At 43.7% G+C, this 25,302-nt stretch overlaps 2 protein-coding genes across 2 annotated transcripts in view; both read right to left on the bottom strand.

Moving 5' to 3' along the window:
- Positions 1-926: 926 nt before the first annotated feature.
- limd1a (LIM domains containing 1a) lies at positions 927-19,381 on the bottom strand. Its single transcript, XM_061080581.1, has 8 exons — positions 17,894-19,381; positions 12,844-12,945; positions 7,653-7,720; positions 6,047-6,109; positions 5,159-5,289; positions 3,766-3,817; positions 2,200-2,268; positions 927-1,647 (listed from the first exon to the last, which is right to left on the bottom strand). Exons 1-8 carry the CDS (start codon positions 19,041-19,043, stop codon positions 1,513-1,515), a joined length of 1,770 nt encoding a protein of 589 aa, XP_060936564.1. The 5' UTR covers positions 19,044-19,381; the 3' UTR covers positions 927-1,512.
- A 4,957-nt stretch (positions 19,382-24,338) lies between these two features.
- Positions 24,339-25,302, bottom strand: part of lars2 (leucyl-tRNA synthetase 2, mitochondrial) — a 34,296-nt gene continuing 33,332 nt past the window's right edge. The window contains exon 21 of the mRNA XM_061080957.1: positions 24,339-25,241. Coding sequence (XP_060936940.1) covers positions 25,062-25,241 — 180 coding nt within the window. The 3' untranslated portion in view covers positions 24,339-25,061. The remainder of the gene's footprint in view (positions 25,242-25,302) is intronic.

The following is a 25,302-nucleotide window of genomic DNA, read 5'->3' as shown; positions in this document are numbered from 1 at the left end:
GAGTATGGAACAGCTTGAGTGGATGTCTGAGTGGATGGTGGCACAGCTGAGTATTATGGGAAACTACCTCAGGTCCGGGGCTGCAGCCATCACAGTGGGAAGCACACATGGAAAAAGAAGGGCAGAGAAACAGGAAGTGCAGGCGCAATGGTAGGAACCTATGTTTTTTCCCCCAAAATTACAGAAGCCCCAACGTTTAAAAATTACCATATTCAGCATACACTTGATCAAATAATTTCAACAAATTAATAGATAACAAAGAAATTAGTTTTGTAGGAAAAAAAGTCAGATCAAAAACAAATCTTTAAATTGCGATGCATTCATTAAATATATATTCTTAACAGCACATACGTATATGTTTGAAGACACTGATAACATTTGGATGGCAAAGATAGATAAATCCAAACTGCTCTTACCACTGCAAATCACATTAGTTTATTTTAGTTTATTAGGGTTTATTTTTGCACAAATGAATCAAGAGTAAATTAACATAGAACTACAATGTGTATCATCTTTTCGTCATAACGCAACTGTAACAGGATATGTAGCTCTACAGGTCTAATACCCAACTCCTTCATAGGTGCATAGAAAACTCCAACATGTAGCATAAGTGCTAACAGGCTGCATGTGACAAACAACAATTACCTGGCTTTCCTCTGCATTCCTGATGAGACTAAACAAAAGGGAAAAGTTGTAAAAACATTTCGAGTTCAGAAAGGCATAGAAACATTTTCAATGAAATGTTTGTATTCAGAGGTTATAACTTATTGCATTTGAGAAATGAACAGCATCGCTGGCTCTGTGTGCGATTCAATAAACTGAGGGTTTGTGTTGTTGGATCCCCTAACACGACCACTGGTAACCACTATATAAAGAGAAGGAACACTTCAGATTAAAATAATATTCATTAAAATAAAAAATAATAGTTTGTTTCCACTGTTCATTTATTGCATGAAGAAAGTGTTGTCCTTAATTCAGAGGGGAAACCAAACCATTGATCATCAACAGTAGACTGAATATTAAGTTATCCTCTCTGTCTGACTTAAACATTAGGTACCAGGGATTTCCGTGGACTTAACCTACACATATTAAATCTTAGCAGAACCTTTGGACAGAGGATCTGTAGATGCATGTTGAGCATTAATTCAAAAGCAGGTGGGTGAAAGGGAATTTAAGGCACACTGTATCTAAAAGAAATTGACTATAAGATATTTACATGGCCAATGAAACTGATATTTACATACAAATAATGATATTGGCAAAACTTACTGCAAAGTCAATACATAGCATTCAAAGAAGAGTTTTGGTGAGTTACAATACTTCATCACTGCGTCATAACCTTCCTATTAACATTCCTGTCAGAACACAAACCTAACCGTAGTATTATTTGAGGCATTAAATCACTCAATCCTCTACAACAAGAATTGTACGTGGACGCTCCTGCAGTTCAAGTCACTCTTTGGCAGTTCTTTGTTACGACCACCAGGCGTCTCTGTTCACCTACAGAAGGCTTCAGAAGGAGGAGGTCGTGACAGGAGAGGAGCAGCCGGGCTCGATGTTCTTCAGGTGGCAGGAGTGGCAGAGGAGGTGGCCGTTCAGGGGGTAGCAGCGGTGACCCTCCTCGTCGTTCAGCTCCTTCTTGCAATCCTAAAGAACATGAGAGGGATGAGAGGGATGAGAGAGAGGCATCCACTGAATGAGCCTGAGCCCACAGAGTAGAGGATAATTGCTCTGCTCTGCATTGACCTCATTTTCAACCACTGAAGGATCGCCATGCTAAAATAGAAATGTACCCAAACTGAGGGATTTGCAGAGCAGCGACAGCAACAGAACTGCAGGCGCTTACAAGATGAGTCAAACTTGCCATAATTTGTGGATATTTCAGTTCTGTTTGCTAAGACAAAAAACTTGATTCTCCTCGTTGAACAACTTGAAACTGATTTTATTTACATGAAGTGAACGAACAGCAGCCAATGGAGGCATTTGGGTAAAATGATGAGATAGTGGTGATGAGGTGTCGCACCCCCGCGTTTCCTCTGCAGTACGAAATTATCCCTGAGACTGTAATTAAGACTGTGGATCTTTTCATCATTCATTCATGATTACTCCTAAAGAGCCATTCAGAGGGACTCTGGCTCGTGCCACGAAACAAGCCTGTTTTCAATTTGTAGCAGCGTGTGGACTGTAGTTTCCACCCACCTCACAGTGATAGCATTCCACGTGGTAGTCCTTGTCCATGGATACTACTCGAACGGTTTCATCAGACCCCTGGAAAAGAAATTCAGAGAGAAATAAAGGCGACTGAAGACAATCTCGCCAGAAGACAATCAGCTGCCTCATTGTGTTCCACTTCTCAGAGAGAAGCTTCAAAAGTCGATAAAAAGCACAGGAATGTAAGCCCGCAGCTGAATATTCTGCACTTTAAACTACTCCTCTGAATTAAAGCCATCACTTGAAGCACATACCCACTCTGCTGCTGAATTATCAATACAGAGTTATCGTATTTTCTGAGTTTACTGCTGAAAGAACTCAGGTTCTTACAAATCTGTCTGGCATTCAAGTATTCAGTATCTTGATCCTTAAGAGTGAGCTTTGTCCTTCTGATTTTCAATGACCACAGAGGAGGTTGTTGTTTTTTTTTCTTCAGGAAACACGCTTCACTTAAAATATCACATCATCAGCCAGAAAGGAAACTCCCCTGAACATCCGTACAGCCGCATGAATGCACAGGACACTATGCCCCCCCCCCCCCCCCAACCACACACACAGACACACCCAGCACCTCTTCCTTAAATACCGGCCTCATAGCCTACTATAAGGGCAGGTCAAGGTACATTACAGAAAAGTCAGATCTAATTTTGGACATTTCTTTGCTTTTGCCAGCGTGTCCTGTGTGTGTGTGCGTGTGTGCGTAGGTGTGAGCGCGTGTGTGGGTTTTTCCCTCAAAGCTAGATTAGCTCAGCTAAATTCAGAGTTTGGATCATTAGTGAGTCAACACAAGGAGATGAGGATTTAGAATCTGGGTTCCTGTTAGCTGGAGGTCAAAAGGTTAAGTTGACCCCCTTCTAGACGCCAGTACATCATGCTGAAATTCATCTGACCCTCATATCACCATCAGTGGCCATCATAGATCTGACTGTTACTCAAGTTGACAAGAGGGCAAATCATTGTCTAGGGTCCAATTAAAACATCATTGAAGTCACAACAATGTTTGGTGCATCTTGGTTGTACTTTTTAGTCACATTTTACATACAAGAAAAATGGCATTTAACACTACGTATTTAAGTTAGAGTTTAAGAGTTTATACTTCATATTTTAAGTTATCGGAGTCAATTGCGTATATGTAAACTTGTAAACTTGAGATTTTGGGTTACTTTGAACTGATTCTGGTGGCCTGAAGATTAAAGGATTGACCATGAACCACAACCTCCCTTGTTTGAGTCGGGTCAAATCTCTCTGCTGGACATAGTTTTACATCTTTCTTCCCTTATTTCCTGTTATCGCTCTTCAGTCAACTCACTTAGAGCCACGACATTCCAAAAATATCAAAAAATATTGAACATACACATTCTGCGGCTGTAATATGACACAAAAACATGCAACGCAAGCAGCATACTCCCACTACATAAAACTTTTTTAAAGATAAATATTTTAGCTGTGTCTAATTTCAAAATGTAAAATGATTTTACAGGTATCTTACACCTCTATATAAGAGTAAGACCAATGTTTCATTATTATCCAATCCTAAACACAGGCTGATCTTACCTCTGAGGGCAGGATGGGCTGATTACACGCTGCACATTTCGGGGCCAGGACCCTGTGATAGTGAGATAGAAAGAGACAGTTATTATAGATCTGTTTGTCCTGCACTCAGATGACACAGACCACAGACTATAAAGGTCACAGTTCATATCGGATGTCTCTCTCTAAACCTTGAAACCCATTTGGCCTTCGCCCTCCCTCTCTCCTGCCTCAGACTAGATTCAAAGTCCTGATTCGACTTGGGAGATGCCAAGTTTGCAGATGTGCTGGCTTCCCCTCAACGCACGTGATTCCCCACAAAATCCAGAAGGGAGCAGAAAAACTAAAAGCAAAGAGAATTCATTATGTCCACACACATGGCTGGCACCTGGATGTCTGAGGGAATAACAAAGGGCCTCTCAGTGTGGATGGGCATAACTGCGGCTAAAAGTCAAACACAAACTGTATACACAATAAGGTTTGTCTGATTTGATCAGCCTGGAGCAGATGTGGGAGCCGCCAGACGGTGATCGGCCATGTGCTCGGCTGCACAGTACACACTGTCCCGGCAGAGAGAAGGAACGGCTGTGGTTGCTTCACAGGTTGAGGTACTAGAGCATCCTAAAGTGGCTAATAGGCACAAAGTAAATTTTCCTCACAACCGCAAATCTTGTTTTTCACTCTGCCAAGGAGGTTACATTTTCATTTGTGTTTGTCTGACACTTAGCAGCATTAGACAAAAGTACTGGACTGGTTACCACAGAACTTGGTGGAAGGATGCGGTATGGGTCGGAAAAGAGCTTATTAAATTTTGGTGCAGATTCTGGATTATTTTTAACTTTCTTAACAAATTTGAGGCATTTTTGGGATATATTCACAGATTTTCTTGGAAATAATTCAAGGATCTGGCATATTTAGAAGAGTGATTGTGTTAAATTTGTTGCAGCATGATTGAATTAAGCTGTTAAGGCAGAGGTATGCGGAGGTATTAGTTGTACTGAGTGCCATTCTAGTTCATTCTGACATCTGAAGCTGTGTATTTGTCCTCTCAGGGCATGTTACTGTGGAGATCAGACGAGTGGAGCTGCATGGCCGCACGCCACTCTTCACACCTCTAACTGGACAGAGGCCTTTCCTCCCTCCCTCCCTGCCCCCCCCCCGACTCTGCTTTCATCCCTGACAACACTTCTCATGTGTCTGCCACACGTGTCGAACAGAAACTCAACTCGTCCACAGGGCGCGATTTTCTCAACCCGATCCCACAGTAGCTTGAAAGTTAAAGGGCTGCGCTGAGATTGTGACTTGGGATATGAAACCGAGACATTTCCTTAGCGCCAGGCTAAACTAATTTAACACAGAAAGATTCAGGTCATGCCCTCGTGTTATTTTGAACTACTGGGTAACAAGGGACACTCACCTGTGGTAGTCTTTGACACAGTAGATCTTGTTTTCGGTGTCCACGGTGAAGGGCACTCCATCAAGGCTCTCGTTACAGACGACGCAGCGGAAGCAGCCGGGGTGGTAGGACTTCCCGAGGGCTTGCAAGATCTATACAGACAGAAATGAGAGAAGGATATCAGGAAAAGAATTCACTGCTTTATTATGCTATATCTATCCAAAAGAAATCTATGTTTTCAGATTAGTTTAATTTTTAATAACCCCTGTGGATGTATTGTGTCATAACAGCAAACACGAGAGGGACAAAGCTAAGAATAACTCTCCTCTGGCATATTTAACATGGAGGCAGACTTAATGTTGTGTGAGATAAAAAGGAACATGAACATAACAAATAAGAAAAGTTATCACTGAAGATTTCTGTTGTGAGACACAGAAAGTTATATGTGATTAATCGAGACTACGTCTCCTCTGTCTGCTGGACTGAGAACCTGGGTGGAGTCATGTCAGGAGGCTTTCTGACTGGATCACATGTTTTGTGCGGGTCTGTTTTTGTTTTTACCCATGAGACCGTGTGTGTGTGTGTGGCTGTTTGTGTGCGTGTGTGTGTGTGTGTGTGTGTGTGTGTGTGTGTGTGTGTGTGTGTGTGTGTGTGTGTGTGTGTGTGTGTGTGTTAACGAGAGGGGAAAGAGGAGAGAGTGAGAAATGCACAAACAGAGCCAGTGGTTCATCCTGAGTGTTTCTCCAGATGTACCCACAGAAAGCTCCTTTAGGGTGAGGTAACACTAAGTTTCTGCTGAGATCACCTGGCTCGGACCCACACACACTCACGCACACACACACACACACACACGCACACAAACAGCCACACAAAAGCACACACAACTGGAGAGAATTAACAGAAACTTACCATGTCCATAATCAGATGTCCACAGGCGTTGCACTTGTCTGCAGACTGTTGAAAACCAGAGTACTTTAACAGACAGAGGAAAAGACGACAGTGAGGTCATTGGAATTTGTCTCTGTAATGGATGACTGAAATTTCTGACTCTGTTTCAGACTGAGCACAGATCAGCTCCACTGTGTCTCCCAGACATTAACCCAAGTAGTGTGTGTGTGGTTTAGCATAAGTATTTGTACTATAATTCCTCCTTAGGACGACTTAAAACAACCACATGCTCGTAAAGAACGAATACGGTGTGGTTCTGAGAGGGGCAATGAATTGATACAGTATTTGAATAAGCTTTATTATTGCTTACTATGTATGAGCAGTGTCAGTGAGGAATGTCCACACTAACACATTGATGCTATTAACAGGACATGGAGGGAGCAGAGCCTGAGTAAATGTAATTTAGTATAAATTTAGATTTTAATTGAGCAACTCTGAGCTTTTGGTGGAAAGGCAATATGTTTGTTTTTTTTATTACGGAGAAGGCTCCTGGGGTAAACACACACAGAGCCACCGACAGTGTAAATAAATGTTCCATTTAAAGTTGGGAAATAACCCAAACAAAAGTGGTTTGGTGTTCACACTATGGCTGTAAAATACATGCAGTCAATTACAACAAATTCTCCCAGAGGGCGGCAACTGTTTTTCGCAAAGTACATGCAGTCAATGGTGGGATGTAACAAAGTACATTACATTTTTTACTGTAACTAAGTACATATTTCAAGTATTTTGGGTACTTTTCACTTTTTTTTCTACTACATGCATCAGAAAATATCTGTACTTTCTACTGGTCCACTGATCCAATCAGAGAGGGCAGGTAACATAAGTACCCGCCTCCTGCAGCAGCAGGAGAAACACCTCAAAAGGATTTGGAAGATGCCTAGACTCAGACATAAGATATACGCTGAATACGTATTTAAAAGAGATAAATGATGGAGTCCATACAATATTTGTATTAAAGATATATGCAGCAGACACAGTTAATGATGTGGTAGACTGTTGCATTGGGGAATTGGTTGCAGGTGTCAGCAAGTACTTTTACTTTGTATTCTCTAAGTATGTTCAAAAGCAAGTACCTACTTACTGCTACTCAAGAACAAAAGTTAACGCTGTAAGGTGTGTTCAGTTTTGTCAGTTATTTATTTGTACTTTTAATACAAGGACGGTCAAATATTGAAGTACTTCCTCCACCACTGCATACAGTCACACTGCACTGATGTGAATGGTCTGACTGCCCTCCACCCTATAAATGCTTCTCCAGTTACTGACCTGATTCCAGTCACACCCAAGGTAGGAAACTGATATGAATGGTCGGCATTAGATGCAAGAAACTGGGTCACAAGGTGAAAGTCTTCTACCCAAATAGTGCATTTAATTTAAAAGGGGATATATTAAGGGTTGCACTGAAGTAAGTAACAAACTTAAGTGAAACTAATAATTGTGATTGAAAGTGAAGAATCAGGACTATAGAGAGATTTGTAAAACAAGACACGACAGAGATGTTGCCCGGGTAACCACATGCATCAGTAGAGGTAAACTAAGCATTGATTGTGCATCGACCGCTCACCAGAAAGTCCTCTTCACAGAAAACCTTCCCTCCGACATAGTAGAAAGCCTTCCCTCTCAGCTTTCGACCTGCAGAGACACAGACAGAAGTGTCCATTTGTATGATTTATCAAAAGAAACACAAAGTGTGATCTGCATCTGGAAATCTCAAAGTGTTTTTGTGATTATTGCGATACAACAAGTTGAGACCAGAGAAGGTAAGTAAGTGATGTGATGGTGGAAAATCTTTAGTGGAACATTTTGAACCCGGTCTCAGAAAACAGTTACGGCACCAATGTTTAAAGATGGTGATGATTAATTACAACCATTCCAGGGTAATGGACCCTTTTGCAATATTCATTATATCTCGCTGAATCCAGGCAGATAAATCACATACAGAGGTCGATGGTGTGTCGGTGTCTTAATATAATTTTGCCGGGGCACAGCAGGCTGCAGAAGGACAAGGAAAACACCTGGATCAAACATGTTGAATAAAAATCTGATTAAATCCAATTACGAGACAGGTGAAACAGATTAAACACTTGGCTCTATTGGATTTCATGGCGACCGCAGGCCAAAGAGCCACAACGACCCCTCTATTCTTCTCCTTCTTTGTTCCTCTCTGGTGTCTCTCCACACGCTGCGTGTGCTTCCTGTCTGACTGGGCGATTTAATCGTTCTACAGTCTGGATCTGGCTTCTTCTTATAGCAACACACAGACGCAGCAAAAACCTCCCTGCTCACTTCACTTCATAGCTATTTTGCCCAGGTCCCACAGGAAGAGGGGAACATTCCTCACATTTTCTGAGCGGGGAGGTGAGGGAGGGGACAAGGCAGAGGAGGAGGAGGAGGAGGAGGGGGTTGACCTTGGTGAACAGGAGCGCTCTTTATCTCCCATCTCGTGCTCCGTTTACCTGATTAGTGTATCAACATACACTCACAACTAGAACACTTGTGTTACTTTATTCTTAAGGCAGTGGAGATCTCTAACTAAATAAGCTGTCAAGGGCAAAGTTACTGACTCCTGCTTCATGGAAACACTGGATCTTTTTCTAAGTTGTTTTTTTCCTCCATGTGATGACATACTAAGATTTGTTGTGCTTTTAATTTGCTGAATTACCAAAAAAACTAAAGTACAAAGCGATGAAAATGACGTAACTCATCTAATAAAGAGCAACAAAGAGCTCAGTGAAACAGGTCTCCTCTCTTTTAAACCCCTCACTGGTTCTTTTAAGTCCCTACACAATTAACTGACAGTCATAATGTAACTCTCTGAAGGGGTTAAAGAAAGCAATTAACTATTTTTCTTTAACAACGAGCTTGAATAATACTTTGAGAATTGAAATAACATCGGAAAAAAAAGAATAAAGAAACCCCATGATTCATCCTTTTAAATACATGGCACATGCAATTCCCTGAACAAGTTGCTCACAATTACATTATTTTTAATGGAATAATAATGGTCACATAGCAACCAAGATCTTGCCAAAGCTATTTAAGGCACAATAAATGCTTTGAGTCATTTTGATCCGGCCGAGATTTTTGAACTGGCCTTGGATAATTACTGACAGATAGTCACGGAACTGTGTCCCTTCAGAAGAAAGGAGGCAAATAAAGGGGATAAAAGTGAGATATGAGCCATTCCTCTTCTTCACATTCCTGTCATTTTTCCCCCCCAGTGAGTCAGAGAGGGAAAGCTCTGCGCTTTGCAGACAGATAAGAGCTTAATTAAAGTCAGGAGTCAGGGCTGACGGTTTGAAAAGCACCAGCACCAATTGTGACTCCTGCACTTTCATCAAAATGTAAAACACCGGTGTTATGCATTCTATGAATTCCCTTATGTAATCCCATTCAGAAAATAAGCAGGTCACGGTGACCCTTCCGTGACTTGCTAATCGAGCCTAAACCCTGTTTTCTCCTGAGAGTAAATTACTCAAGTGAGACATTTCACCAAAAGAGCCACAATTCTTTTGTGTCAACGTCACGTCTGTAGACAGTTGGCTCTTATATTTAGTATCAAATTAACTCATCTGTTTTCCTGTTAGAAGTATCTATAGTGTTTAATTAACCCCGCCAAGGAGTTGTTATGTTATCATTCCTGTTTGTTTGTCTGCTAGTTAGCAAGATTACGCAAAAACTACTGCACGGGTTACAATGGAACTTGGTGGAAGGTATGACTCAGAAAAAAACTCTGAAGAAATGTTGGTGCAGATCCGGATCAAGGGGGGGAATCCAGGAATTTGTCTTCCCTTCCTTTAAGATATTGAAATGGGGCACTTTTAAAGGTATTTGTCTCATAGAGCTTGATGAAAAAATCGGGCATATTTAGGGGACTGACTTCTATGCGTGTGTGTAATTTGGTGCAGCTTGACTGAATTTAAGGGGACTTGGCCTTGGCAGAGGTATGCGCTATACTGAACTCTTTCAAAGGTCTGTGCACTGAGAGGAATTCTCTCCGCTGGTCCGAATCCATTTCTCTGACTCTGAACAACACCTGGGACGTTTAGACAAGGCTCTGACATTCTACCCACCAGATGTTAACATACCAGTGGATTCAAAACCAATCAGATCCTTGTTTGCGTTCTCCAAAGACCGAGGACTGGCCCGGGATGAGAGGCTGATGTTATGAAAGCAGAAACTCAGACTGGGACTGTTATTACACTTAATGTAGTTACCAGGAAGGCACATGCAGTTGTGAAGTCGTTTCAACCTGCAGTTCGTTTTCACACACAAACTGGAATTGGGTTCAAATGTTTTGTAAACAGACAGACGATTATCCTGGAAGGAAGCCCCCTGGAAGGAAGTCCCCTCGAGCCGTGAAGCCCTGAATCCCAGACACGCAGCCGGAGCTCCCCTCCCTCCCAGGAATGTTCCTCTGCCATTCCATCACCTTGGGGGAACTGGTGGAGTAACGGCTTGGAAGGAAGTTCACGGTCATAAAGACCTGTTATACAAGTCATCCGAGGAGGAGGAAGATGAAAGGGGATGCCTAAAGTATTAAAGCACTGTATATTGGACTGCATCCTGTTGTTAACTGTGTGGGCACATAACGCATGTGTATGTAAAAGTTTGTATGGTGGCTGAATGTGCTGGGTGGAGTGCTCCCAGTTGAATAGTCTCGCTGCCCCATTCAATACAACCTCCCCCCCCCCTCCAGCTGGCATAACATTACCAGTGTCCTCCCGGAGCCGACCCACCGAGGGCCCCTATGCCAGTCCACACTCCTCCCCAGCTGAGATGCTTTTCCTCAGGGGGGGGTCGCTCACAGCAAACACAACCCTTATAACCCCTCACGCGGAGCAAGGTATGAGAGGTATGTGATGTGTAGCCCCCCTCCCCCCACGTCAGACACGGGTTTCACTCTGAGCCGCAGTGTGTCTCCTCTTTCCCCTCTCGTTAACACACACACACACACACACACACACACACACACACACACACACACACACACACACACACACACACACACACACACACACACACACACACACACATATAGGAGGAGAAGTAAAACAAAACACAGAGATGTTAATCATACATTTGGGTGTCTAACCAGCGAGGTCAAATGTGCAGTGGAATGATGGGCCTCAGCAGGGGGTCATCACTGTGCTGCAAATACTCCACATACCCACAGTAATTGAGGGAGAGATTTTAATGGGTCGGAGTGGAGAGCCAGGATATGCTTCAGCTATAGACTGTCTCCCAGGCAGGAAGCTGCGGGTCAATTAAAACATCGGACAACTGCAGCCACAGTTGATGTCTGGCTCCAACTAATTGGTCAGGTAAACTGTCTGAAGTGACAAAGTGAAAACAGAAACCTGACCGGTGCAGCGTTCGATGAATTATCCACTGAAACAAGCTAAACTGACACATAGCACACAGGGTCACTATCTCCACTGGATAGTTCACCTTGGAGCCGGGGAAATGTTATGTAACCTGACCTGTACATCTCATGAGATATAAGCTGCTTTCAGACATGCACTGAAGTCCAGACAGTGTCTTGGCTATACAGTGTCTAGCTGTTTCTTTATCTTTTGGACGACAAGCTCAAGCTGCTGGAAAACATAAGGGTGCCATGCAATTCATAATAATAATTAGGGATGGGGGAAGAAATCGATTCAGTTACAAATCGCGATTCTTGTGAATGACGATTTTAAATCGATATGCTGCCTCCCAAATCGATTTTTTTTTTTTTATATTGGGGGAGCCACATCACCCCAGAGCATGTTGACCAGCTCTTGATTTTGCACAAGAATCTAAACATACCCAAGCACTAGCTTTGCATCGGCTACATGCAAACAACAATAGCCTACTTTTGTTTATTTCAAAGTTTATATTTTAAGTAAACTTTTATTCATTCTGTTTAATTTACCTTTTATTTATTGTTTAAAAGTAGCCTAAGTGGCATACATTTCTTAATCTGTCAGTTTGTGTGCAGTTGACTGGGGCTATAGAATAATAGGGCACATTTTTATTTATATTCTCTATTGGCTGCTCGGCAGTCATTAAGTTAATGTTAATATTTGAAATAAAACTGGTAAAGCTCTAAGTGAATTTGACTGTGTTGTATTTGAAGGAATGATTCAACATTTTTCCATGGTCCAGTATTTAAAAAAAAAAAATAACCAAAAGAAATCCCAGGAAATCGTAATATCGAATCGCAATACTTACAGAATCGCAATACCCACAGAAATCGCAATACATATCGTATCGCCACCTAAGTATCGCAATAGTATCGTATCGGGAGGTCCCTGCCGATTCCCGTCCCTAATAATAAAACCTCGTTAAAACATGATCTGTGGTTATGAATGTCAATCTTTTTCAGTTTAGAGCCCTGCGAAGGATTTAGAACCTTTTTATAGTAGTATAAAGTATGAATTTATACGTCAAACTATTCACCTGTCTGATGGATGAATGCGGTCAGCAAACAGTCTTGCTCTGTGTGTCTTTGTGTGGGCTGGAGGAGTGACTGGCACACCCAGAAACCAAACACCAACGGTACACGACAGTAATCCCTAAATAATTGTGTGTTTTTGCTCCGGCCCGTGAATGACTGAAGAAGAAAGTACAGCTTTCGTTTGACAGACAAGGGTCTTTGGAATTGCTGTCGAGTCTGGAGGTGACTCGATCTTTACATGTGAATCGAGCTGGGAGAAGAGGTGAAAGTGTCTGAATGGACTTAGTGAGGACATGCTGTGTGGTTGTGTACTTACTGCAGGCACTGCAGGTGAAGCAGCTGTCGTGGTAGAGCCCCCCCATCGCCTGGCAGGCCTGGTTGGCTCCGTGCACTGCCTTGTTACACTTCACACACACTCCTGCAAAGCAACACAGAATATCGGTGAGTCAGAGAAGTCACATAGTTACGTACTCTGTCATTTGCTTAAGTTAGATTACACAAGTTATGGATCTTCTTCCCATCAACACGACACAGGTACTAATGCATTCACACACTACATTAACACACACTGAACTAGAATAGATAGAGGCTCATCAGTCCCTTTAAATCGATTCCAGCTGCACTACATTTACTCCACTTACAGTCATCAGATCCCTAAACGTGCCTGATTTTTTGCGTAATCCTGCTGAAAACAGACGAAACCAACAGATGGGAGAAAACATAAAGCTCCTTGGCTTAGTTAACTCTTCAAAGACACAAGTTAGGACGGTGAAAAAGTGTATTTATACAGAGGAATCCATATGTCTGAAACTACTTTTCCCATTCATAACCCAGGTTTCATTCTTAAATTATTGTAGCAGGATCAGTGAGAGAAAAGAGCTGCAGAGGTTCTGATTCAGATCAAATGGAGAGAAAAAAACATCACAAGTCAGGAAACTGGTCACCGGGCTGGATCATTGAAAGAGGAACTATAACAACGTTTGCTTATTTGACTTGGCTTAGAGACGGGGAAGTGTGTTGATAAAGACTTTGAAAGAAATCAAAGAGGTCCTACCCAAACAACGCACACAGCTAGTGTGACTTCACAGGCAGACATCAGCGTCTACTCAATATGAATCCATTCACTCATCCAAGCCAAACAGATTTGTAACAGATGGAGAAGACAAAATGAGTATTTAACAAAAAGAAATACAAATCAAAGCCGAAGTGAGATTTGGTGAAGAACAACAGGTCATTACCCAATCTCTACTTTGACTTTTGACAGCTCATGAACTACACAGAGTTTCCATGTGATCAATAAATAAGTACTTAAGATGCAACTCTACTTTCCTGACTCCTCACATGAAGATCCACCCTCCACCTCCCTGTCAATTCCCCTCTGTCTCTGAGCATGCACCGTATGATGAGGCATGATGTGACAACTGACATATAGACAGTGACAAGTGAGAGCCGCTGTCCCTAATGGGCTGTCAGCTCGATGCAGAATCAATCAGATACGGTAGGATATGCCAATGAAATAATGAAGTATTAAGTTAAAGGCACAGCGACTATAGGGGTGTAACTGGAGGTTGAAAGCGAGACCACGAGTTTTCTCTTTTACTGCGAGGATGTGTGTGAGTGTGTGTGTGAGTGTGTGTGTGCAAGAGGTTATGTGTGTGTGTGTGTGTGTGTGTGTGTGTGTGTGTGCGTGTGTGTGTGTGTGTGTTTGTGTGTGTGTGTGTGTGTGTGTGTGTACGTTTTTATAGAAAAACTCCCCAGAGACAGGGCAGAGCTCAGCAGAAGAGCCCGGCCCAGCCCAGCCCTGGTCCTCCTCGAACACTGACAAAGAGACTTCTGTTTCCAGTTTATCCAACACACATCACGCGGCGGCAGCCTCCCCCCCCAAAAAAAAACCACACGCTGTTACATTTTAATAACCTTCTTCAAATGTTTCTCCTCTAAGACACTCAGAAGTGCAACATACAATCGGGCTATATATAATTCCGCTAAAGCCTCTCCTAATACCACAACAGAGGACACATCATCGGGGGCCCTGGCGGCTGGAAAGAAGATTTAGAGATAAAAGCGGGATATTATTAGAAAGCTGAAGAATGTTGCTCTTATGTAAGCTATTTTGTTTACATGAAAACACAATAAAGTGGTCATGGCCTCAAACTCCTGAAATAAATCAGGGAAGGTCCTTTAAATCACATTCTTCACAAGCTTTTCTTCTTTAAACGTTTACTACAAACACTTCGGGTCTGAGAAGATTCTCAGGAAAACAGTATGTAAACAGAAAAGTACAATACAATACAGTAAAGTACAGAACTTTTTCAAGGGCACTGAGCTTATGACATTTGTCCTTTAACAATATTTACAGAAATGCAGTTCAGGTCCGTTCTCTCGTCTCTTTTCCTGCTTGGAACCAAACATTCCTTGTTTTAGTTCATAATCTTCTCACAGGTTGAGCCACTACAAACTTGCTCTTGGCCAGAGTCCTGTATCCCAAAACAGTGCGATTATTCTGGGGCCTGACTTGTGGCTGCAAGTGGGGGGAGGGGAAGCAAAACATGGAGCCAAAACTTCAGCCCTCCTAACACACCCCACCCCTCACCGTCCTAAACTGTCAAAACTCCCTGGAGATGGCTGCTTACTGGTCGAAAAACCACTGGAAGCTAAATTGTCACCAAACTATTTACTGCTGCCTTTAAAAGTGGCAAAATCACTATCTTATTCACTTAAATGTGCAACGAAACAATAATTAAATGGAATCAGCAACATCTCAGTACTAGATGGGTTTAACTATTTCACCTGCTTATCCATTCATGTGGGGTAATCCAGTCCACTGTTTCCATCACTTTGGTTATTGTAAACTCTCTCTGAAACAAGCTTTCATGCAATCTATTGCAAATCATAACTTTTGAGTGTTAGAACAGACTCAATCTTCCAGCTCATGGTTGTAGTGTTCTTAATGTTGTCTCTTCTCCAATCAAACCAAAGTATTCAGAGTAATAAATATACTTTCAGAGGGGTGTGAGAACATGAAAGATTCCATTTATAACACCGTAATTATACAATATTATCCTAAAAGTAGCAAAACTACAAATATCACACTCTCATTCATTGCAAAATACAATATGCTGTGTTGCTTATGGCATTGTTTTCTTTTGGTAAACGCCGCACAATCAGACACAACACCCAGACATTAGTCAAAAACTGCAGGCCATACAATCAAACAGCAGCAGATGAGAAGAAATCCCATTCTCTCTCTTTATCTCTCGCACACAGACACACAAACAAACACTTGCACAAAAGATATCCTCTAAAAAGCCTGCCAAAGCAGAAGCCAAGATTCTCTGGGAAGAGTTAAGACGCAGCCTTCCACTCCACAGCCAGATGGGATAAATTAATCATCCATCTTAACACAACACTAAACGCTCCGTGTGTGTGTGTGTGTGTGTGTGTGTGTGTGTGTGTGTGTGTGTGTGTGTGCATCAGGGGGGGAGGCAGAGAACTGGGATGTCCCACCACTTCGCCCCCCTTGGATTAACTCGTCTATAAATCTCACTTCCTCTCTGACTCTTGTGGCAAAGGACAAAGAAGCGTCCACGAACTTGCTCCTAAATCTCTCACTTGGTCGAGCCATCCATTCACAGACACCGCAGACACCTCTTAACTTGTCTGGGACTCCCCTCCCCTATTTATCTTCAGACCTCGTCACTAAGATTCCTTGCTCCCTTCCTTCAGACATTCCATAGTGTTCCCCCGGTGCAGCCGTTTGGCACAATACTCATTTTCCCAGAACCTCCGGCTCCAGTAAATCCAATCGGAACTCGTTCTATAACCGGGACTTTGATCAATCCAAGAATCGTGTTGATACACAGCTCACTAGATCCGGTAAATACCGCCATGGCACTTAGGTCCTGATCCACAGAAAAGGTTGCTGCCATTCAATAAAATAACCTCTTTCAAACATAAATGGGATTTTACAAAATGTGACAAAACAAGTGTTTTGAAAATGTGTCTTTTTTAAAATATCTTTCTATAAAGACACTAAAGTCTTGTGAAGGAATCTTGCCTACACAAGTTTTTGTTCTGGCATGAAAGCGTGACTCAGAGGATGAGCCATGTTCTGGTTGCAAAGTCCTCACAGGAACCATGTGTAGGCAATGTGGGAATGCGTGTGTGTGTGTGTGTGTGTGTCTATCTAAAAAAATACATACAGGACACGGTGTTACTTTAAAACCTACACTTCTGCTGATTGAACACATTCTCCCACACATCTGTAGTGTTCACCTCGCTGTGCTACTTATGAGCCTTGTCGTGACAGAGACGTTCTCCAGAACATCCTTCCTTCACACACCGATATGAGCTCACAGGGGGACGGCTGTCGATTACAATCACGATGTCCTTGCAGGAAATACCTCCTGTGAGAAGGCATGGGGTATGTGTGTTATGCTGTGTGTGTGTAATGGAGATGCCTTCCACTATCTGCCTTTCCTGAGGCGGGACATCCCGTTTTCAGGAATGGCCTTGGCCCCAAACACGCGTACACCACATTTGTCTGTTTGCAACGCACACAAACGCACACTGAGCCACGTACAGTAATCGCCCCCTATTTATCTTCATCTGTCAGCTGCTATCACACCATAGCATGTGTGTGTTATTTCCTCGTTCCATTAATTTCCCGACAAAGCTACTAAAGCGGAGATAGAGCTGCTGAATGCTACAGGCGCTAATGTGAGCAACAGTATTCAGATGATGGACAGGTGAGGCTGCCATGGTCCCTTGAAGAAATCTGCAGGAATGAAATCATTTTGGGGGGGAAACGTGGATGCCACTGTCAGTCACTCACTGGGGATGTTCAAACAAGATCAGACTTATTGGAGCACAGACCTGACCTAAAGTGATCTAGCTCTAGCTGAAGAGTTAACTTTATCAATGTTTTGAGGAGATAAGAGGATAGTGCTCTTCTTCTCTCTGTCCCCGGCCCCTACTCATGCTCTGGGGTTTGTTGTAATGCTGCCAACAAGGCAGGCAATTAATCGTTAAAAAGGAGGCCGGGAACAAATTGGAACATTATTATTTCTGCGTTCCACAGGAGGAAAAAAATTACTCTGGTGTCTGCCTAATAAGTTCAACTATTATACCAGCAAAGAGCTTTGGGAATGCCACCAGACAAACACGTAAGACAGCTCGGTCGCCCTCCAGATGAAGTCTGTGACAAAGCATGCCTGTGTGTGCATGTGTAAATATGAAATGTATGAGACAAGTGGATTTATGTTCTGAAACCGTGAGTGGGCAGCTCTCGTATTCAATGGCCCTTACAGCAGCGGTGTGACTGACAGAAGCCTCCTTGTTGGTGTTGGTGGTCTGAGAAGTCTTACCGAAGTAGTCTGCCTTGGGCTGGGCATCCATCTCTTTTTCCAGACGTTTAGTGAGAGCTTCTAGTTTTATTTCAGCAGCTGAGGGCCCCTGGTCAGAGGGTGGGGTGAGTAGAGGCTGGCAGGGTGGCTGGGCCGCCCTGGGGAACCGGAGGGCCTCGGCTTCAGCAATGACAGCCTGTCCACAGCTCGGGATCTGGCTCTGACCTGGACTCTGGCTGCTGCTTTTGGACACAGTGGCATGGCTGAAGGCAGCGGATGCCACCTGGGCCTTGGGTTGAGGGGATCCGGGGGGTGCAGGTCGGATAGGGGAAGCTCTGCCAGGACCATTGTGGATGGGAGAGGATCTCAAAGTGGGAGAAGGTGGTGCATAGTGGGCTGCAGGCTGCGTGGAGGACTGATGCACATGGAACTCTGCTCCCCCGGTGAAGGCACTCAGAGGCAGGGCGGGGAGGAGGTCCGGTCTGGCCGAGCCGGGACCCTGGCTGACAGAAGCAGGGATGCCAGCCTGGCTCTGCTGGGATGGAAGGCTGCTGGCGGTGGGGGGCTGAGATGAAGTGCTGCCCTCGGACGGACAGGGAGAGAGCTGGCTCTCCCGGCAGGGGGTCCAGGCGGCCGGCTGGCTGCCCGGGGGACGAGCCTGTGTGGGCGCGCAGTGAGACCCTGGGCTCGGAGGAGGAGTGGGGCTGCTGTTCTGGTACGAATGCAGCTCCTGGTTGTCGTAGCTGTTCCCGTAGCCGTACGCCCTCCCTGCTGGAGGCTCACCCTGGACCCCCGGGTGGTGCTTGTGGCCGTCGAGCGGCGCGTACTGACCCCCGGTGCCCGCCGCGGGGCCGGAGAGCATCGGGGGCTTCGCGGCCGCCTCCCCCGGCTGCCTGAAGCTGTTGATGGGCGGCCTGTCTTTGGTGTAGTAAGTGCTGCTGTGACCTCCGTTCATTTTGATTGCCTGGGTGGTTTTGGCCATCTCCTCCTGGTGCTTCTGCATGTGGATTTTAGTCATTTTAGAGGCGAAGACCTTTCGCGTCTCCTCAAAGTCCGGGTTGTTTCCCGCATCCCTCCTGGTCCGGAACAAGCCGTCCCGGGATGCCTCGTACATGTTCAGGTCCTCGATGAACTTGCTCGCCTCCAGTCCCAAGTCCTCGTATTTATCCATGGTGGAGGAGTTGAATATGTCCGCTGCGTCAAAGTGAAGTTCCGGAGGCTGAAGCCGAGCTCAAGCGCCAGCAGCAGCCGGCTGGAGAGCGACACTTCCAGGGGGAGTTGCTCGCTCACAGTCCGGCACCTCGGAGACTCAATAAAAGATCCAGACCCTGAAAAGTAAAACGTGTCTCTGCCGTTTCCCAACTTTTGTTACCGTCCCTTAACTCGTCCCGGGGTTAATGAATAAAAGTTGAAAAACTCCGCGACCACCCCCGTGAGAGTCCTCCTCCTCCTCCTCCAGCCTCCGTGCGTCCGGCTCTGCCCCGAACAAGCCTGCGTGTGTCCGCTTACAACCGGGAGCAGATCCGAGCGCTTGGACGACCCCTCACACCACCTCCCCCCCCCCTACTCCTCCTCCTCCCGCTGTACAGACAGACCCAGCAGGGAACCCTCATCCAGAAAAAAAAAAAAAAAACTTAACCACCCGCACCCGTGTTAAAAACAACGGTGGAGTACTTTTAAAATATGTTGTTAAAGCTGGGACGGTTGATGAGAAGTAGTCCCTCCGCGGAGCGCGGATTGGGTCTGTTTGTGCTTTTAAAGGCTCAGTGCTGGAATAAAGCGGAGGAAAGTAAAAGTAGAGGTGAGGACAGATCTGAGCTCAGTCATCACACCGCAGCTTTTCTTTTCTTGTCTTTTCTTTTTTTTAATAACCTACTGCTTCTTAGTTTTTCATAAAAATAGCTGGAACCTGGGGGCAGACAATGTGTTGGCTTTCTCGCATCCTCCACAGCCCTTTTGAAAACAGAGGCCATCACATCCTGTGTCATCTGTAAAAATACACTCAGCAAGGATGACTCAGCCGCTTCTCTCTGCGACAGAGAAACGAACTGTTGGAAGACTTTTGAAGCTTTTGCTCCATAAAATTAAAATGGAGGAACCAGGGGGTTGTGGAGAATGTTTTTTCATTTAATGCTGCTCCTCTACAACTTTTTAGAGGTTCATATTGTACTTCAGCTACTTTTTTTTACTTTTTTCCAAAGCCAAGAAAGCAGTTAATCTGCATATAGAATATGATACCACCCACAGACTGTAAATAAAGATGGACGATGGATCGCCACTTCCTCCCAGTTTCCAGAAATGACGCCAAAATATCCGAGATATGAATGTTATTAGCCGACGAGCCAGTGACTGTGCAGTAGCGTTTTAAGGATGGAACCGTATAGCATCTATCCCATCTATACACGCTCTTGACCAATCATACGTCCGTCTTCGCTGTCAATCAGGACATTACATGACATATTATTTAGCTGACACTTTTTTTTGTCCAAAGCGACTTACATTTTTTGTACAGTCAACATTTTATGAGGGGCCGTTTAGGGGTTCAGTTTCTTGCCAAGGACACTTCGGCATGCAGATGGGGAAGAGTGGGGATTGAACCGGCAACCTTCTTGTTGGGGAACGCCCACTCTACCCCCTAGGCCACAAAGCCACATTTCACCCTGTTTTATTATCATCAAATAAGATATTAAAACCAAACTTACCAGTATCTTACAAACACTAGTAGGAAAATACCTGAAATTACATATATAATACCCGCACTCTGACGTTTTAGTTTGGTCCATATCCCATCCATTAACATGAGGGAAGAGGACTTATGACCTTTACTACAGCTAGCCACCAGGGGGCCATCGAGATGCTTTGGCTTCACTTTTGGGGAGCAGCCCGTCGTCCATCTTTATTTACAGTCTATAATACCACCACACATGATTCCAGCACTTTCAGTCAATTCCACCTCCTCAACTTGTATCCAACATAAGTTATATTCTATTTCACAAATATTACAATGGCCATTATCTACATTGGTAATGCATTTTGCTAATAGACGGCTAATTTACATACTTTTATTTAAGTAATACATCAACTTCAGGACTTTTTCGTATATTGGATAATGATAATTTAACTTCAATAACAGGTTGGAAATAAAGGATACATGTAATACAAACAAATAATTTAAAATCTTGCTTTATATTGATGCATTGTGTATATGCAGCTGTGGATAACCTGTCACATCTATTTATTGAAACAAGGCCATATAATAATGGGTGTGTTTTTACTTACCGGGGGTGAAGGGGTCTATTTACAGTCCCTGTGCCCCCTGTGTTTTGATTGAATGACGTCCCACATTCCTGCCCATGGAAAACACACACAGACACTGTGACCCCTCCACATTGTATCCTGACCCTGACTGGAATATCTGACACACAGACTGGGTACAGGAGGATGGAAACATCAATCAATGGGGGGGCGACGACTCCATTCCCTGGCAAACATTTTATTTATGTCCCAGATGAAGCCTGCGTGAGAATGTATATATATTATCTGACAGCACCTGGAAAAAATATATGGAGAGTATGCTGGGGGGGGGGTCTCCAGACTGCTGCTGAGGCTGTAGTTGAAACAGAGGGTTTATAGGGTAAGAACACTATAGTACAACTTTCCCTTCAGGTACCATTTCAGGGTTATTATTATAGAAGAAGCCTCAGAGACCCTGATCTAATGCAAACTGATGAGTATTTAAATATAAAAGCGCAGCATTAGCTGTGATATATTGTAATTCATGCTGATTTGTCACATTCAGATGTAAAAAAATATAATAAAAAGATGAAATGTATGAGTAAGTATCGTATAATTGTCTCTTTTTAGTTCAGGGATTGACTTTAAATTTAAAACTGTAAGTTCTGACTGTGGCCCTCAACTTTATGGTCCTCGTGTGTTTTGAAATCCCCTCTTGCAATATCTGAGGGTCAAAGTTTCAAATATGTCCCAACAACAGCAGGGGATTTTTTTCTGGTTTCAAAGTTTCTCTTGTTGTCCTTTTGTGACCTTATTGCGTCATTTAAGGGGAAACATATTAAAAGAAGGTTTATTTTCCATTGCTCAAACACTCCATATCAGATTTTGTTAAATCAAACATCACATTCAATAATTTCTCCAAATAGATAAATTATTTTCTTGTGGTATCTGCTGCTCTATAGGACACAAGCAGTCAAGTCAAGCCAGCAGTACTTGTATCAGAAGGCCCAATAAAAATACAAAATAAACACCACCAAGCTGATGATGAGTCATACTATTGAGTTGACTGTGAGATAACGTATAGAAACATTTTCACAAAAGCATATTTAATGACAAAACTATTACTTTAACTTTTTAAGGCTTTTACTGAGATTTAGCTGCAGTACTGAGTCAGAGATAGCCAGTGTGTAGCAGTTGTTGTGAGTGAATGGAAAAATCCCAGTAAACCATATGGAAGATATAGACTTATATGATACTGTCATGGAACTTAACATGCAGTAATAACTACAATGTACGGTCATTGAATGAATAACTTTGGCATGTGTGGTTCCGTCGCATATGAGCCAAGATTTCAGGTTTATCCTCAACACAATTAAAAGTGCTCGTGAAAACCTGCTCGTTCGGTGAGCTCACACCAAAAACATCCACCGATGACCATACTACCAGCCTGGAGGTCACCCGCCGAGATAATGAGCTGAGGCATTACTACATCGTCCTGTGAGAACATGCTGGACCAATCCAGGGGCCGGACTGGTGCAGTGGAGAGCGACTGGGACTGTGCACTCCACCCTCTCTTCTTTCCACCATAGCAGTTTCTCAAGAGGAAGCAGAGGGATTCTTTTTTAAACTCCCCCCAAAGACAATTCCCAGTGTATATCTTGTGCGTTGAGAAAGGCCGACTGTGGTCTGAAGAGAAAATGAGTCACTGTGGAATACTGTTGCCTGTTCAATATTACCAGTCGTCATGGAAACTGCAGAGCGGACGAAAAAAGCGTTAAATGACTTCAGGGGCCGACAGTGACAAAATTAATTAGAGGAAAATAGTTACAAAGGAACATTGTTCAGAAATACTCTACGTTTATATCTATTCATTCAAGTTCAGCCTGATGAGAATGCCCTGGCAGGTCAGACCCTCCTTTAACAGGGTGCGCTGTTTCAGTGACACTGCAACTTCAGCTCACTGTTCAGGCCAGTTCAAGTTCAGACCTGTTCATTGTGGACCTATGAAATGAAAAGGCAGTTGTGACAAGAGAGAAAAAGACCCAAGGGTTTAAAAACTACTTCTAAAACTTATTTGGCACAATCTGAATGTGTGAAGATCACAAAGATGAGGTGACACAAGTAGAAGACCAATTCATGCTTTGTGCCATGACAGAATCTGGCTGAGAAGACCTTCACAGAACCTGCACAGAAAATGCTGAGCATAACCAACACAGCTTTGGCTCTCTGCTGCCCCTTCTCTTATTCCGGGTTTCTCTTCCTGTTATTCTGTCTCTCCTGATTCCACTTCCTGTCACCTGATGGTCAGAGATAGAGCGTAGAAATATGGTTAAAAGGGCTCAGAGGGGGATCAGTAAGGAATGTCTTGTTTTCCTCCCCTCCACATCTGTTATAATAAAATAAAATAAAATCTCCCATTGCTCACATAATAACATACAGCATGATTTTATCAGTCACAAGCTGACTATCTAATGCTGTGAAAATAAGAAGCACTTCCTCAAACATTAGCTGACCTTGCAAAAGCTGCCTCGTGCTTTCAAAGAGATCACTTTCATGCTTGTTCATCCACACTCTGATACCAGATATGACTTTTATTATGCCGCTACTGAAACTCGTACATGATCCGGAGACGTAGGCACAACGACCCCGTGACAGACAAACGCTTGTACATATCACAAAAGCGCTTACTCACACAGGCTGTAAAGAGATACGGCTGTGGGTGTACACACGGATACATTTCAATGCCGCTGATTCATGGGATTTAGAGAGGGCAGTGCTGCCAGCTGAGTCACGTTGGTCCAGTGTTGAGACAGAGACACAGAGCAGCAGAGGACAACCATGATGTGGTGGTGAGCTGAAACTCCCTCTCTGACCACAGTTAACTCTTTAGGTATCTCCCGCAGGCCTTCAGACCGACAGGAGCCAAACAGTGGCCCCATGTATGGTGCTCGGAGGAGACCTGTCGCTGCAGAGGTGGAGACAAACCCTGATGAGGGGGATCACGAGTGTGTGACTCAGCCAGAGACCTCGGGGCTGACGGGCGTAGGGCAGACGCAGAGGTGTGAAGTCGTGGTTCTGGGTGTGATGCAGTGAATAGCGTTTCTGTTCGGGGGAATTTGAGCGTTGACTGGAACCTAAAGGGATGGTTGGTTTTCATCGAGATTGTCAAGACGGACTTAATATCACTTGGCAATTTATAAAAGGTCAATAAGAAGAAATAGCAGAAACACCCTGCTGCTTGAGTCTTTTATTAAAAACAAGAAAATTTAAATTTAGACATATTTACATAGCAGTTTTGACGATTAAAGCAGCACTAGTGGACTTTTTTACCGTAAAATAGCATCTTTGTTGAAGGAGCTCTCACTTGGAATAGGGAGAATGGCGCCGCTTTCATTTCCACTCCTCAACCTGAACTTGTGTTCTTGCTCCATGTAACTTTGGTGAGCAGATACGATCTCCTGTGAGAAGTGTGGAACTGACACTAAATTTCCAGTATCAGTGTCAGCCAGTTCAAGTGCAATGCTTAATTTTAGATCAATAAAAAAAAGCTTTTTCCAACATTCAGCAAGGAAACTTAAAATATGAGCAATTGTAAACAGCGTCTGGTGTATTTGTTACAGCGGCAGCTCTTGTTTTTCAGGAAGCCGGGGATCATGGGTAATATCCACCATTCAATTGTGTTTCATTTCAGTGAGTGGGACTAACCAGTTGTGTTTTTTCTCCGATTGAATACCACTTAATCACTTGAACCCAGAGCCCAACAGATGTGATCAACGTGGCTGCAGAGGGCGCTGTTGCAGAGAAAAAGTTACACAGTGTTGCTTTAATATGAGCTGACTTCCGTCCTTTCTGACAGTCTTCATTCAGTCCACCTCTTCTGTCTGTCTCCTCCTGCAGAATCACTGATCGACAGGAATCTACACTTTAGTCCCAGTTACAAAACCAGTGGTGAAGGTCACTCATCGACGAGGAAGTTGACGAGGGCGGTCCTGGGGGACAGGATGACTCTCTTGATGCTGCGCTCGCCAAGAAGCTCCCGTCCGAGTTGGCTCTCCAGGATCAGCTGCTGCACCCGCTCTGTGTCTTTGGACACCTGCAGCGGCACCGTCACCGTCCCGCAGGCCTTGTTGTTTATCTGACGGCGAGAATTAAAAAGAAGATGAATAAATGGGAGAAGTTCATAAAGTCTCAAACTG

The sequence above is a fragment of the Limanda limanda genome, chromosome 11, assembly GCF_963576545.1.
Source record: "Limanda limanda chromosome 11, fLimLim1.1, whole genome shotgun sequence".
Lineage (NCBI taxonomy): Eukaryota > Metazoa > Chordata > Actinopteri > Pleuronectiformes > Pleuronectidae > Limanda > Limanda limanda.
The sequence above is the reverse complement of the archived record's forward strand: the minus strand, read 5'-3'. Positions and strand labels throughout refer to the sequence as shown.

Coding starts and splice junctions, on each gene's coding strand:
- limd1a (XM_061080581.1), bottom strand. CDS start 19,043: ATGGATAAATACGAGGACTTGGGACTGGAGGCGAGCAAGTTCATCGAG. Junction 6,110..7,652: donor TCTGTGAAGAGGACTTTCTG/GTGAGCGGTCGA, acceptor TGTCTGTTAAAG/TACTCTGGTTTTCAACAGTC. Junction 1,648..2,199: donor TGGAATGCTATCACTGTGAG/GTGGGTGGAAAC, acceptor CATGTTCTTTAG/GATTGCAAGAAGGAGCTGAA.